This window comes from Topomyia yanbarensis, chromosome 3 (assembly GCF_030247195.1).
Source record: "Topomyia yanbarensis strain Yona2022 chromosome 3, ASM3024719v1, whole genome shotgun sequence".
Classification (NCBI taxonomy): Eukaryota; Metazoa; Arthropoda; class Insecta; order Diptera; family Culicidae; genus Topomyia; species Topomyia yanbarensis.
This window is the reverse complement of record NC_080672.1, coordinates 91455412-91471238: the sequence shown is the minus strand read 5'-3', so window position 1 is coordinate 91471238 and position 15827 is coordinate 91455412. Positions and strand designations below refer to the sequence as shown.

The window sequence follows — 15827 nt, the reverse complement described above, 5'->3', positions numbered from 1 at the left end:
TACAAACACAGGTGACCAGATACATACAAATTGGAGTGTAATATGTTCCATCTTTCACAATATAACAAACGCAAAACCGGATGAAAGCGGACGAAAAATAATAACTGTCCACTAACATAAACAATTATGTTCGAAACGGTGGAGACGAGATCTTTTTAGAGATTTTAAAATCGAAATGATTTTGGCTCCTGACAAGTTTTTGAAGAAAACTTTTCCATTTTGTATCTGTAAGTTCGTGCCCCAAGCGGACTGAGCTCGAGGAGATACGGCCACATGCGTCCACTCGCATGCGGCCCGACGTCAAGAAGTCCCCTCAAAACTGGCAATCTTGGAACTGGTTCATTCCGGTGACCTCCTGGCTACAGATATTGTTGAACCAAACAAGGCCATTCATTACGGAGTGTTCAACGTTCAAACAAATGTTTGAAACGATGGCTGTCCCGATGGGTGTTCTCTACCTTGGCAACATTGGTATCTTCATCGTACATACATTCGCACACGTGGAACTCAGTGATGTCCCAAGATTGTTATGTGTCTCTCCTGGGTTCGATGGAATGCAAAATCGGCTACGACTGGAATCCAGAAAATCGTGAGTATTCTGTGTGTGGGGGTCGAGGCCGCCATCACGAGAGATGCAGATGACAGCATTCTGGATGATCCTGTTACACGTGAGTCAGATTTATTTGGCGTTTTCTAAAAGATCATTTTTGAGATTCGTTGGTGTATGTGTATGGGATCTTCGAGACTGTCAATTACTCAAACTTAGAAGTTTCATAGGGTTCAGTTGTCTGGTTCTCGTTGATTGACAAGATATATTTTTTAATGATTCCCAACCCATTTGAAATAGGCAAATTAAGAGCGAGTACAGGCGCTGAACCTAGGCTTATTGGCCAGGGCAAGGTGTAAATACCTCTGTCCCATCCCAAAGGACCAAAGGAGTGACATAAACCTTCTTAGCAAAGTCATTCCCAACGATTTATTATATCCACACTAAACTGAAACGGTCGGTACGGTTGTCCTCGTTTCTTCCTCCTTTAAGATTCAAAGTAAGTCATTAATTAAATTATTCATTAAATGAATAATTTAATTGCCGTCTAATTTTGAAACATCTTTAAACCCAACTCTGCACAGTAGGCCTGGCCGTTTCAATATTTGCGACATATGGAAATATGCTTCAAATGTTAATATTGACAAGAAAAACACTACAGAAAACTGCAGTGTTTTCCAGGATGCTTTTCAGTACTGGCTGTGTATGGGTTAGAATAGAATAACAAACGCAAAACCGGATGACTTTCCGATTAGTGCTGCAAAAATCTCACCAACTATAAGAAAGACCTTCATTCCGATGAATCTGGCATCAATGTACGCGAGCCCCCAAAAGCCTTCGTCCAGACATGGTGGGAAAAAAGCGTACATAAATAGCACACGAATGGGAAATGAAACTGATGAAGCGAATCGTACGTGCCATCGCATACCATACCGCCTTTGGCGCTGCTGACCGCACAACTGTTTACCGTAGTATTTCGATTTCGCTTCCTTTTTCATGTTGTTTGTGCTCTATGCATCCACATATGCAATGTTCGCGAAACGTTTGTAAGAGATGAAATAATCACTAAGTGCAATCTGCAATGCGATGATGGATCTTTGCTATGGTTTGTTTACGGCGTATTTAGACATTGAGGCTGGCAGCCCTCGTCCAGCAAAAGTCTACTCCCAGAACAAAATCATATAATTTCCTTACCTTCAGTTTTCCGGAACATATCCTTACAGTCTGACCAAAGCACTTGGTCTAGAATTTAATGCTCTACCTATTCTATTGAACACTGCTGAGATTATAAGCAGCATACAATTTATGATAATGGGTACTAAATTTATGGAGTATAATTGGTGTACCATTCGACGAAGTCATCTATTGAAATTATCACATGCCCGATGTCCTGAGCCCTCGTAATTTAAATCAGTACGCCATTAATACGACTTGTTGTAATATGTATAGCATGTTGTGTGTAGCAAAAGATCGTACCATGTTGACCACTTATACTTATAAGATACATTTCACACTCCGGGTTTGTAAGTGATATTGACAAACCAAATTGTGTGCTTGTCTTCTATGTGGCAAAGTGTGTTTGGTATGCAATTTAGGTAGAGCGAAGCTCAAACATCCGAATGTCGTTGATTATCATTAGCTTATGTACAATGACAATTACTGGTAGAATATGCAAGTATCATATCCTCGCAGGCATCATCTGGATAATACAATCACTGCGTGACCTATTTTCACTGTCACTGTCACTGGAGATTGAGAATGCTACTGAGAACATTACTTCATTTCACAATTCGGTCAGGCTAGTCATAGACAATATTCACCGACCATGTTCTGACATTGCAATATTTGACTTTACTAGATGTACATAATAAGAGGGTCCAAAATAGACGATATGGACAGAATGAGTGAGTCATAGATGAAAAATAAAATGGATGGAAAATTTACTTCTTATTAGGATAAACATCTTTGGAAAACAACGAATTCTCAATCACGTCCGTTTAGGAACAGCTGAATGAATTATTCAGCTGCTGACCCGAATCACCGGTTTCGAGTGTCTTCTATGGCAACCCAAAAGGCTAACATCGTGTCTATCTTCACCGCAAGGATCCAAAGAAACTGATTCATATATTCAACTATGGAACCCTGATAGTTGAAAACACCGCCATCTTTCACGTTTTCCTTGTGTGGTATTATATGGAACATAAGTTAGAGTAAAAACTATAACTGAGTGAACCTGGTTATCATCCAATATCCTTGGTGTGATGAAGAGAAGCTCGGTAAGCATCTTACTTACAAGAATTAGAATTTAGGTAACAAATTCAGATACTTATTATTAAAAATGCAAAAAATACGAAAATCTATCAAATGTAGCACTGCTTCATAAAATATAGCGATTAGTATTTCAATTAGAGCAATTTTGATGGATGATTTTTACTACTATATTTACTGTATAATGTATTTATTTATTTATTTATTTGCAGTAGGGAAAAGCTCCCTGGAGTGTATTAACATCAATGTGACATGATTATCACAAACTTGAAACTGAAAGTCTTGGGAATAGTACGAACCAGCACTGTTAGGTACACCGATTGTTACGATAACGATTAAAACAGCATCCCACAACATTAATAGTAAAGGTTTCGTACGTTCAGAGTTCAATTTGAGAGGTGTAGCTCATATATGGATCGTTAAAAACGCGAAAGTGCTATTCTGAAATAAAGAGCATTTTACCACAGCAGAGATATATCTTCTTCTAAGTAATCAGGGGCGTCGCTAAGGTTGTATGACATACTCTCCGGATGAGTTGATAGAAATAAAGAGGAACCATTTCCTTGTCAGGATTAGAGCGAGCCAGCAATATTCATACTGTCATTTGACAAATTTGAAAATTATGTTTAGTTTTTTGCAATTTTTAATCAATCGTTACTGGTTTACCATAATGCTAAACCCAGCACTAATCAAAGTCCAAAAGGTGATAACCTCACATTGCCTTTGATGGCACCTCGAGATTGGAATAGAATTGTGAGCGACACATAGTTGTGTTTAGATTGCTCCGATTATTAGTTCGCACTAATCGGTCCTTTAATTGTTTTTTTTATAAACTACAACGTTTCAAACGTATCAAGCTTTGCCATTTATCTAGCTATTTGGCGGACGAGATTCAATTGAATGAATAAAACGGATTTTTGAAGGAATATTCTATTCGTCATGCCTCCTCTTGGTTGATGGGATAATCAACCATTAACCTGTGCACGTTGGCATGGTCGACTGGCGGGTCTGCGTGGGTTGGCATTTGCTGTGGGCCGTGTTTGCAGACATTGTTCCACAGCTTAACCCTGTCATGCCCAACTTTGTTCTAGTGCATGTAAGGATTCAAAACTATTTTTCCTTGAAAACGGTGAGATCAAGATACACGAAAAGTATTTTTTCATAAAGATAGGTGCTTCCCTTTCAGTGCTAGAAGCTACTCAATTTTTAACTTCCTATGCTCAATACATTTCTCCAAGAATATTTACAATAGTTCAATTGCATGGAAAACGTAGCCAAAGACAGTCTAAATTGATAAGTTTTATCAGTTTTCAAAAATATTGCACCATAACGAAGATACACGAAAAATTCATTTTCCGTTGTCAACGTAAACTGTTCCTGGCAGTACTGCTCGATCGGAATCCAATCAGACTAATTGCAATAACTTCAGTTCTAAGGCTGATCCTTGTAACTGTTAAAAAATAAAATAAAAGGCAATAGTCATATTTATTAGCCTTACTTGTTTTTGCGAGCAAATCTTGCATCAATCAAAAGTTATAGCTGATTAAAAACGTTGTTGTTGTTGGCATGAATGGGTTAATGACAGTGTTGGTGGACACGGCTCGCAGTGGTGGTCATTTTGTGTCGATTTATCGGTCGACTTTGTCATTGTTCACAAGCTAATTAAAATAATTTAAAAAAATGTAAAAGTAAGAGCCTATTGGTGGTTGGGTTATAATAATTGTAGTGTTTAGTACTAGTGTACAATTGTTATGTGCTGGCCGTATGTATATCTGTGTATGTGTTCGTCTGAGCATTTGCGACAGCAGTATTAGGGGAATGGATGCAGAACTGGCGTATATGATAGAATAGTGGGCAATCTTTCCCAGGATTCGTTGGTCACTTTTTCCGGTGTTCAATTCATGCATCGGACTCGATTCATTCGGCAAGATCGGAATGGATAAATTAAGGTATGATTAATTTACCGACGCACGTGAATAATTTATTCCCGGTTAGCATAGCATGACAAAATTCTAATTGAATTAATTTGTCGTTAATGGCAAATAAGTATCATTTGCTGGTTCACGAGTTCAAGTAGTTTGATTTCATGTTACATATGTTCTTTTCTTCTACTTCATTGGACTGTTTTTGTTGTGCTTCTAGTGGTTTGCTTTTTCACTACTCATGTGTGTCAAAAATAATATCGATTAGATTATACGCTTCAACTGAATTGTTTCCTTTTTTTTCTTTATTCAGCATGTTATTTTTTTATTACTATATTTTAAATAAGATTCATACTAACACTTATTACCGCAATAAATTGCATTTTTCTTATATACCCTCACAATGCCTCTCATTTCAAACGTGCAAACGCTCATGACCTTCGCGATAATACAACGTGAACATGCAATTGTAATTATTCGTAAGTCCGTGATCTGGCCAACACTACAACGACCCGGTAATAAAATGAACTTTTTATCACCTATATATTTCCAAACGCGGTCTCAAGCATTAACCCTCCGCTCGCGTGATCATGAATCGGTCACGTCCGGATATATCTACCCTCGATCCTAGCAGCCAAGATTTATGCTTTCAGTTAGACCAATAAAAATGACGCTCATATTCACTGGATCACACTGGCGACATAACCGGGAACTCTAGTGATATGGGAAAACTCACTCTCTTCTAGCATCTGAACCGTACACTGAAAATTAAATATCAGATTCACGGTTCGCGCAATCATTTAAAAACACACGTGAATATGCGAATGGACATACGGTTATAAAATCGAATGCATACACGCAAAGTCACATACACCCGACAAACACGTTAACATACAAATGCTTGTGCCCTTCGCGAACATCTGCGCAACTTGCACCCGCGATCTAGCGAACACAATAACACCCCGGTGATAAAGAGAACGTCTCAGCACTTTTTCCAACGCGGTCTGAAGCGTGACCCTACAAACTCTCGCGCTCTCGTAATCCTGAATCACCCACTTCCGGAAACCTATATTCTCGGTACCAGTAGTCTAGGCCCATGCCTTCGAATGGATCAATTTAAAAGCAAAGGAAACTCATCCACTAGACACAGTGTATGGCGACATGACGGAGAACTCTAGTGATATGGAAGAGCTCATTTTCTTTTAGCATCTGAACCGTACACCGAAAATTAAGTATCAGATTCACGGTCCGTGTGCGATCATCCAAGAACACACGCAAATATGCGAAAGGACACACGGTTATAAAATAGAATTTATACATGCAAAGTTACGTTCACGTTGGCACACGCGACATACAAACCCGATCGAGCACGTTAACGTACAAACGGTCGAGCCCTTCGCGATGATACACGTCCCCAATAATACACAGTCCCTAGGCCCGCTTTTGTCTGAACCGTACAGTGAATATCACGTTCAGAATCACGACCCGCTGCAATTGGTCTTAAGCAGACTTTTCGTGGGAGACATTTTCCGTCTCGTCTGCACTAGTATCGAGTGATTCTGATGGGAAGCACTTCCGAGAAAATAGCTCTACAGCTCTAGTAGGAACCCTCTCGAAAAAAATATATATTTTCTATTCATCATGACCAGCCGTCTAAACAGTTTCGTCTCTGACGGGAAAGATTGCACGCTCGTATATTGCTGAACTAGTTAAACCGGGGTTTTCTGCACCTAATGCTGAAAGTTTGCTATACCAAATTAAACGTTTTTCATTCGTCGGAGTTCAATTACTTCTGAAGCCCATTTTATTCATGTTGAAGTGTCAACTGCCATCGTGTGATTGATGCCAATGAATAGGGACCACTTCCATCTTGTCTCATGTCTCACAACTCGCGACATCTGTGTGGTCACTGTTGGTAACATAGACAGGAGGTATAAATATTGTTCAGCATATCTATCGCATAACAAGTCATCTCATTCTGATGATTTGAGCGTTGTATCGTATTGTAGGAGAACTGCTTCCGCTCATGGTGGGCAGTGATGCCAATGCTCCTCACATCATTTAGAGCTGCTCAAACATCGATCTGAGACGCACTGAACTGATAAAGTACATAAGTAGTACAAACCTCCATAATCTGAATTTTAGGAACCCACTTTTGCGAGAGGCCTGGGATAGACGATGTGTTAGACATAACGCTTTGCTCTGAAAGAGTTTCGCATGAGCTGTGAAATTGGCAGATTTGAAATGAAACTGAACCGTCTCTATCCGATCATTGATATTTATTATTTTCATCTTGCTGTCACCCTAAATGTGGTAACGTATCGTTATACTAAATCTACAAACTAGGACCTTTATTTTTATTATTTTATATCCAAAAATTTGTCAATTACTAAATTCGTTCATAGTAGCATCCTACGAAAAAATAAATGCGCGCTTCGTACTGCTAAATCCACTAGGGGAACCCTTTGGTGGAGGGCTGAGATTGAAAGAATAAAAAAGGATATGAGAAGGATTTATAACCGACGCCAGCGTGATGACTCCAGGGCTTTATAAAAATGTCTTAGATCTGCAGAGCTGGCTTACTGGCAAAACCTATACACTAATGTCTCTAGTCTGAACTAATGTCTCTCAAAATTGAAGGATTTTTACATGAGCTCCTAAAGAATCGGAGATAATGTTTATGTGATTGACTAAAAAAAGGTTCTCATTTGTCTCTTCGACTCACTTTCCAGGTTGTACTGATCCGGAGCTGGACAAAGTTCAGAGATCTCATTCTGGTGATTCGGACTCGTGGGCGTTAGCACGCACATTGGTTTTTAGGAGTTCTCGATCTATCAGCATAAGTTCTTTCTTCTAAATCTTTCGGAACGGATCATCACATATGGAACGTTAGCTTTGTTGAATATCTACTGCACAAAAAGCAATATGTTTACACCATTGAAAAGATCTTCTTGCTCAAACAATCTTGCTTGGTTGTATACCTAGATATTGAGGGGTCTTTTGAAAATGTTTCCACCCAGTCTATTCTGACAGCAACGCCCGGTCATGGAGCATCTGCATGAATTTGGATAAACGCAATGCTTAGTAACCGCATTCTTTGCTCGTCACTGAGACAGGCAGATAAGTTGAGTATTTGCGGTCGTCCTCAGGCTGGCGTTCTGTCACTACAGACGGCTTGTTGAGGAAGCTCAATGAGCTTGGTTTTCAAACCTACGTGTTTGCTTACGATTGCTAAACACTGATTACTGGACTTCGCATCGAAACAATTTTTGACTTAATGCAACGAGTATTAAAAGCTGTTGAACAATGGACAAGTCAAATTAGCAGTTAATCCAAACAAAAATTCACGAAGGAGCGAATAAGAATCGGGGTTCGCTCATTGCAGTTCTTTGATTCTGAGCTACTATGTGTAGATCAAGTCAAATGCGTTGAGTTATATTGGATTCCAGGCTGAAGTGCTCTGCTCGTATTGAGGTCAGAGTCAAAGTCTTCGGGCAGTGCAGACGAACTTTTGGAAAGACCTGGGATCTCAAACTCCTAAAACAAGAAGCACAGTCATGTGCATACAGACTTTAGGTGACTAGTCTTTGTCTTTCTCGCAGGCAATTTGATCTACTTGTCATTTTAACTAACCTGCTGTTTGTTTTTGTGCTGTCATTTTTTCCACGCTTCCAATTCTACTTCCTCTTTCCTTCTTCTCCTGTCCATCGGATCAGGGAAGTGATGACAGGACTGCGACTACATGCGGGGAACGTGGCATTTGGGCCAACATATTCTGATTCCTGATAGACATTAACCCCCGGAACGTTTTCTGCTATTTATAAACGTCCAGAATGTCGAGGGATTATTTTGAAGGCTGTGTTGAACTTGTTTCACATTGCAGCTCAGGTTGACGAAGAATAGTTTTGCAGTCGTCGGTCCTATGATACAAGTATCGTTTTCGTAATTTTTGGAGTACTTTGCGTAGGCGACAAAGCTCGGGGGTCTTTCACCAAAACTTATAATCTGCTTTTCTGTTGATACGTTTTTAGGAGCATTACGGCGAAGAAGTTCGTATATGCCATGAAAGAACGCCGCAACTGCCTTATGTAAATCATTTCCAACCAGCACCAATGGCCATCGAAGTTGCATCGAGTAAAGTCAAAGTTGAGGTCGTCGTTAATTGTATCACAAGTTTCACCATTATCACAGCGCATATGAAATCTTAAAACGAAGAGTTTACGGTGAGGGTCTACCTTCAGTATATATATATATATCGGTGGCTCAATCAGTCGTTGAAGAAAACCTAGATCGAGGTTTCGTTCGTTCACGTTGCTAGCAGAGCAGATTTGATACAAGCCACCAGCTACCAACGTTTCTGTGATGGCCGTCTCCTACTCCAATGGTGCATTTTCAGGAAGGTAGCACTTATAATCCTCATCGAAAATCCGCTGGAGATGAGGGAGATTGTAATCACCTACAACATGTACATGGTCGCGCCTATTAGCTTTGTTCAGAATGCTATCAATTGAGGAGAAGTGAACGTTTTTTCAAGTCAGGATCATTGCTCAAGTCAGGATCGGATCTACCTGACAGTGAATCGCATACGACAACTTGCTCGAAACATTCACATACAGACATTTTTGTACAGTCGCAGTTAGATGTTTCTATATTGCTATTAGAACGCCACCTCTGCGATGACGATGTAGATAGTGATAAAGCAACACATTCTCTGTTGTTCATAAACTCGAAATCAAGTTATGCCCCAAATGATTCCGAATATTGCTTAAGTGCTGCAAATCCAAATATAACATAACGTCTAGCAAAGCGGCAATTGCTGGTCCTACACTATCGGGTTGGGCTGTAATACCACAGTTTTCATTCACGGTGCACTGGTGGTCTGCCACAGACAAGAGTCAAATCGTCCATGCCTAAATTATCGAGTCCGTTGCTACTAGCTCCAACAAAACATTTAACAATTTATAAATTTCGTCGAACTTCTGGTGGGATATGGCCGGCACATATGTGGACAAAAGAGTCTCTCGTTTGAATCCGGGCAAACACGAGTTCAAAGTTCGCAGCTGCTTCAACTATGAGTATTCCTCCGCCAGACATTTTACGGCTATTTTGCTTATCACGATCGCTTCTGTACACATTGTACTCTTCACCGAAAAGTTGCACCGATTTCGATGATTTGTTTCATTCAGTACAATTGCAAGTCGATCAAGTAATAATTTGTCTATTTTGGTACGCAGTCCTCTCACATTTTGGTAATATGTGTGCAGTCCGCGCACGCCGTTAGTAATTTGATGGTTTTCGTCGAAGGTAGGTAGCCTGCTCCTTGTTTGCAAGATCCAGCCCAATTTTGAAGGACAGAAACGACGTGACCAAAACGTCCTTTCCCTTTGGAACCCTACGCACTACATCAACAGCTTTAGTCACAGGTAGACAGCGGGAAACGATTTTCATAACGTCCTCAGTTAAAATTTCGATGCTAGCGATAAACGGAACCGACAGATCGCTTTATCGAACACCGCTTCGATAGCTACTAGACTATTCGGGGCAAACCGTTAACTCAGGAAACAAACAACTGTCAGACTACTAGGGTTTAGAGATACGTCGAAAACCCATTTTTTGTGTAGATTTGCTGGATGTCTTATCAAAATTTTGAGGTCCCACCTCCCCGATCCAGGCTAGTGACGCCACTGCACTGCAAGAACCATCACAGTTCGCGAGTAGACCACGAAAAAGTGCATTCTACCACAGCGAGCACAAGTCGACCAGCAGCTACTAGTAATAGGTTTATGGCTGTAGGTCATAAAATAAATTCAACATTTTACTACTTTGTTGCTGCTGTCAAGGAGCGCATCCTTCGCTGGTATGGCCATCTAAACTCGTATACATTATGGGACGTGGAATAACAGAGAATAGCTCGTTTGAGGTGCAAAAGGTAACGACTCTGTTTGGTTAGTTGTACCCGTTCAAAGAATGAGCTCTTTGTAGGAAACTTCGTTAAAATATGGAACAACCATACCGTTCTTATCCAGCAATGCACGAATCAACGTTGTTGATTGAAACATTTGTTCGACTCGACATCTACAGCATTTACATTGTTTTCCATCGCTGATATTGGTTATTCTTCTTCGAATTTCTTAAATCGAAATTTCATTTCGTCAACCTACTGCCTATCTATATCAAAAAATTTCCCTCCCTTGTGAAAATCAAAGCTTGTCGTCTCTTCTTACCTGGTAGGTGTTGTCGAAGCTGTCGTACATAAACCGGGTGATGAGCGAAGTTTTCCCAACTGAAAGCGAATCCATGAAAAGGAAAGAGAAAAGGGAAATATGATATTGATTAATGTCTCATTTGCTGCAGGCAGGCAGAAGTGGTTACAAGATCTCTCAACAAGATGTGATTACCGGGGCGAAATCGGAACCATGGGATCCCGAGCCCACCGAACATGGTAAGCGAAAAAAAACTGTACTTTTGTCGCACTTGCTTGTGCGTGAGTTACAAACTATGTGCTGGAATTGTTCACAGAACCCGATGGAACAACAATGCTCATTATTAGCGGCACATCAAGGTTACCGTCTCTGGTTGGTTCTTTTGCAACTGTGAAAGCGTCTTACTTTTCCACAGTTAGCTAGATGTGTAGACTTTAGGTTGTGCTATTTTTAGTCTCGGATGAATCATAATTTTGTGGTTGAAATTTTGATAACGAGAAACGTGTGCGACAGGAATTTTGATATAAATAACAAAGTTGAACGTGTGTACTCAAGACTACCAGATGAAAACTGTTGATTTAGCAACTAGTTAGTAAAATAACAATGAGAGTCGTGCTTGAGAAAAGAAAGTTTTTCAACAATAATGAATAGGTAATTAGTTTATTTTTCTTTCAGAAAACTTGAACTAGCTATACAATTGCTGTAAGACCAAGTCGAACATGGAAAGCTAGAGGGAAGGTATGGCTAAGATTGTAGATTATTTATAACGAAGTTATTTCTTTTGCTTCATATGATATTGGAACAATTTGAAATATTTGTAATCCACTATTCGTATCGACTTGGGAAAACCTAATTTACAAATCATGTGACGAGATGTATAATGAAATAGAAAAACATTTTAGATAAAGTTTGCTTCACTTGATGCGTGAAAATGTTCAAGCTTCGAAGAATTTAACCGGGAAGGCAAGAAATAATCTGTCAGTATGTAGCACGTTAAATATTTTCCTGGTGACATATGAGTAACTCTGAAACCGGTCCAAGCAACGTATCTGCAGTCGCGTGGACATTAGTCATCGCCACCGGATCGAAAATATTTCTTCTCACACATAAGAAACGACGGAGAGCGAGAGTCCAAAACCAGCGGGCTACATATGTTGTGCGTTGGTAGACCAACCAACAACCAGCTGCTTTACATTGAATAAGGATTATAATACTAACCGCTTTGTTCACCCAGAAAGACTAATTTAAACTTCCGTAGCGGATTTCCGAAATCGCCGGATGACGACATTGTCGATGTTGAATTTTCACTCTTCCGTTTAGTTTGATTGCAGCAACAACTCCTTCAAGTGAAGCTCGCCCTGGCTGAAACTATGCAAACAAACGCTCCCGGAATACACCTTCTTTCGATTCCCAACTTGCCGGACAATTGAACGTGACGCTTTCCTACACTCCCGGAGGTAACTCTGTGACACACAAAAAAAAACACCGGACAATATTCCAACGGGATCTGACGAGACACTACTCCTGTACCATTTGGCAATTCGCACTTTTCATTCACTTCTCACTGCCAGCCAGCAAGCTCAACACACAGACCACTTTTTTACGCTTGAAAGGGAGGAGAAATTTTCTTTACTTCCACCCGAACAGAATACCCGAGTTGGAATCCAGCGATAAAAAAAAAATATGCACTCCACCCTTCAGTTGGAATTTTCTAGGCACAGTTTTCCACGACGCACCGGATCGATCAATAAATCAATCAATGGCGAACAGGGCTTCGACCTGTGCACCGTATTCTAGCACTGCCTGAGACGCGAATTAACTTTACTTTCCGTGGTAATTTATTCGCACGCCAGCTAACGTACGGAAGGCAAACGTTCGCGTAGCTCGCTCCAGTGAAAAACTAGTGACATTACACTTTTTGCTGACTTCCAAAAACTACAAGCTGACAGCTCACCAACTTTGCGCAAAAGCTTTTTCCCGTGACTGCAGAAACGTCACCGTTTGCATATGTTTATGTTTTCTTCGGGGGTTGGCAAAGATTGCGTTATGCAACAAATAGGAATTTTTCTCAAATCATGCTTAATCATATTTTACAGAATTGTGAAATTATTGTAGGTCAGAATGCAAGGTCCGAACATGAATAATTTGTTCAAGTTCTCGTCGGAGTGTGATATTAAACGGATATTTCTGATCCTCGAATAAGATGTTGCGTAGCGCTATACAATATCAACCCATTCATCAATGCAACATACGTTGTTTTTGTTCTTTTATGTTGGCAGCAGGATTGTGTGGAAGCTTGAGGGAAAGGACACTCTATTTTTTAAGCTTTCCGAGAGTTTAATATTGCGCATTTCTAGCTAAACATTTGAACTGCCTTACTGAAAAATGTAAAATCGAATTTTCATGTTTTTCATTAAAAACTACCTACCCGAACACGTACATAACGCAACATTTCGATCGTGAACCGACAAATGGGTCTATATAACAAATGAACACAAATGGAGATTTGAGTAATATCTTAAAGAGGAGTAAAAATACTTCATAATAAATATAAAAACTCATTTATAAATGTTTCACACTTCATGAAAATCAATAAAAAAACAAAACGGCGGATCTGACTTTCAACTGTAAACAAGCCGCCAGGTGGATTACGCCTCTGCATTTCTAAGGTAGTGTGTACGGGCGAAATTGGCAGCATCATTACTTACAAAGCCCTAAACAAAAACCAACTGCTTGATACGCCCGGGGGGAATAACAAATTTTCCCCTCCGGCGAGCACGGCGAAACCCACATTTGGTTTTTGTTTTCTGGCGACACTGCGGGGCGAAATTGTGAGTGGTCAAAATAAGAGGGCGACTCAAAAATGGCCTAATCAACATTTCATAACAACACTCGGCGAAATATATTTTTTTCAATTTTATCAACGAAAACGTTATTATATAAAAAAATTTAGTTTCAATACATTTGAAAGCGCAGTATGCAAACACTGTTAAAATACGATTAAATTTTCTGAAGCGAATTTTCAAAGCTATTTTTCTCGATTCGATATCATTGCGTCTTCGGCCCTTTGGTCGGTTCATGATCGATTGATTATGAAGAATTTTGATAACGATTTTACAACAATCTATAAAAGGGCGTAATTGATTTTGGGGACCAAACTGATTATGGGAAGGACGTTAAAAAAATGCGGACGAACATGGTCAGGCGATTCAAACAGTTTGACGTTTGACTCAACTCGCCTGTGCTAATTGCACCTAGAAGCAAATGCAATTTGCGAATGCGATTTAAAGACAATTTCAACACATAGACAAATTTTCTCGCGGCTGAAATGGACTTGGTTGTTTTTGCGCTTTTCAAACATGGCGGTTCATGTTTGGCTTAAGCTTAAAATTGTTTTTTTTTAAACAATTCGCGTGTTCTCGCTTGTATTTTATTTATCTAGTGCACTTCATTTAGCCAACGAATGTGCAAAATTGTAGAATCGTGTATAAGTATAGTGGAACAAGATCTCTGACCTAAAGTCATGAAAGTCAGATTGTAGTAAGTTTTGGTATGCAATACCAATTTCACTATTGATTCATCCTACACTGAGCCAAAAAATCACATACAGTTCAAGTGAAAAAGCACATAAATATTAAAAAGGACTAATCACATTAGATTCATGTACAACAATTAACATTCATACCAAATACAAATATGTTAATACGGTACGCTCTGATGATTTTTCGAGGACACATTTTATAACCCAGGTACAACGATAAAGGTACACTGTCAAAGTGACAGTGAACTTTGATGGAATAGTGCTAAAACTGGCTGCACTGAAAAATTATAAACAAATTTGTTGTTTCTACGGTTACTAACCATGTACAACCAAACAAGTTGAAAATATTTCGAAAGTTTGCCGCTGTATTGATATCTATAACCAATTATTAATTGGATCGGGTAATTCAACATTAAATTGCGTACAATAATGTTTCTTTACTCAGAATACCTAAGATTGAATCGTTTGAGACAATTTTCTTCCTCCGTTTCAGGATATAAAAGGAATGAATTGTCCAACTATACCATTGCATTGACGGCTATCCGAAACGTAAACTTTCCAGTTATTGCAATAATTATGAATAAACGATTTTGCCATCAGAGCAAAGTTTGCAGTTTTCTTGGAGTCAAGCGGGAGCACCAATTCTTAACGTTATGCAGTAACAAACAATGCATGCTCCTCCGGAAGTCGCGCAAAAGGTTCACTAAACGAGCAGCCGCTAGCGCCCTAGGACGATTGCGATGGATGTTCAGAGCGGCGAACACTCAGTGTGCAAGCACGAGTGATGGAAGGATACTTTACACATAGATCCGCATAGTTCCGAAGAACAAATAGTTACCTTGCCATGGAAGAAAAGATTTTGCTCGGCCTTGCCAAAAACTTGCACTGGTAGTTAGTTGTCAGATAAAATCACCTTCAACAAGGATTCCTTTATAACTATGTCCATTATCGTTTAAATTCATTGATAGTATGCCAGCACAGATATGTCGCCAGAAATCTTCATTTCCGGTATTCTAAAGGCTTTCCAGGAGCCTCCCTTCTAATACCATCATCAATAGTTTTGACGTAAAGGTGTCACTAAGGTACAATTCCCAACTATGAAAAAGGTTAAATTTAAATCTGAAGGGGTATTATGTCGGACATTGAAAATGGATGACCTGCTATCTAATAATAATTATTAATGGTGTCTCATATGGTAATTTACGACTCCAAACACCTGTTTCTTTATGCTAAAGAGGGATGAATATAAACGTGTACAATAAAGAACCAAGATTTTTGTAATTTGTGTCGATAAACGCTGTGTATTTTCATCAAAATATGCTAACAGTTGACAACGCTGCTAGAAA

At 39.5% G+C, this 15827-nt stretch overlaps 1 protein-coding gene across 2 annotated transcripts in view; it reads right to left on the bottom strand.

Moving 5' to 3' along the window:
• Positions 1–12892, bottom strand: part of LOC131693497 (ras-related protein Rab6) — a 78514-nt gene extending 65622 nt beyond the window's left edge. Inside the window, exons 1-2 of one of the 2 annotated variants that reach the window (XM_058981355.1) lie at positions 12159–12892; positions 10962–11020 (exon numbers count right to left, since the gene is read on the bottom strand). In XM_058981355.1, coding sequence (XP_058837338.1) covers positions 10962–11020; positions 12159–12228 — 129 coding nt within the window. In that variant the 5' untranslated portion in view covers positions 12229–12892. The remainder of the gene's footprint in view (positions 1–10961; positions 11021–12158) is intronic. The other variant, XM_058981356.1, reaches the window with a different exon arrangement.
• Positions 12893–15827: the final 2935 nt, after the last annotated feature.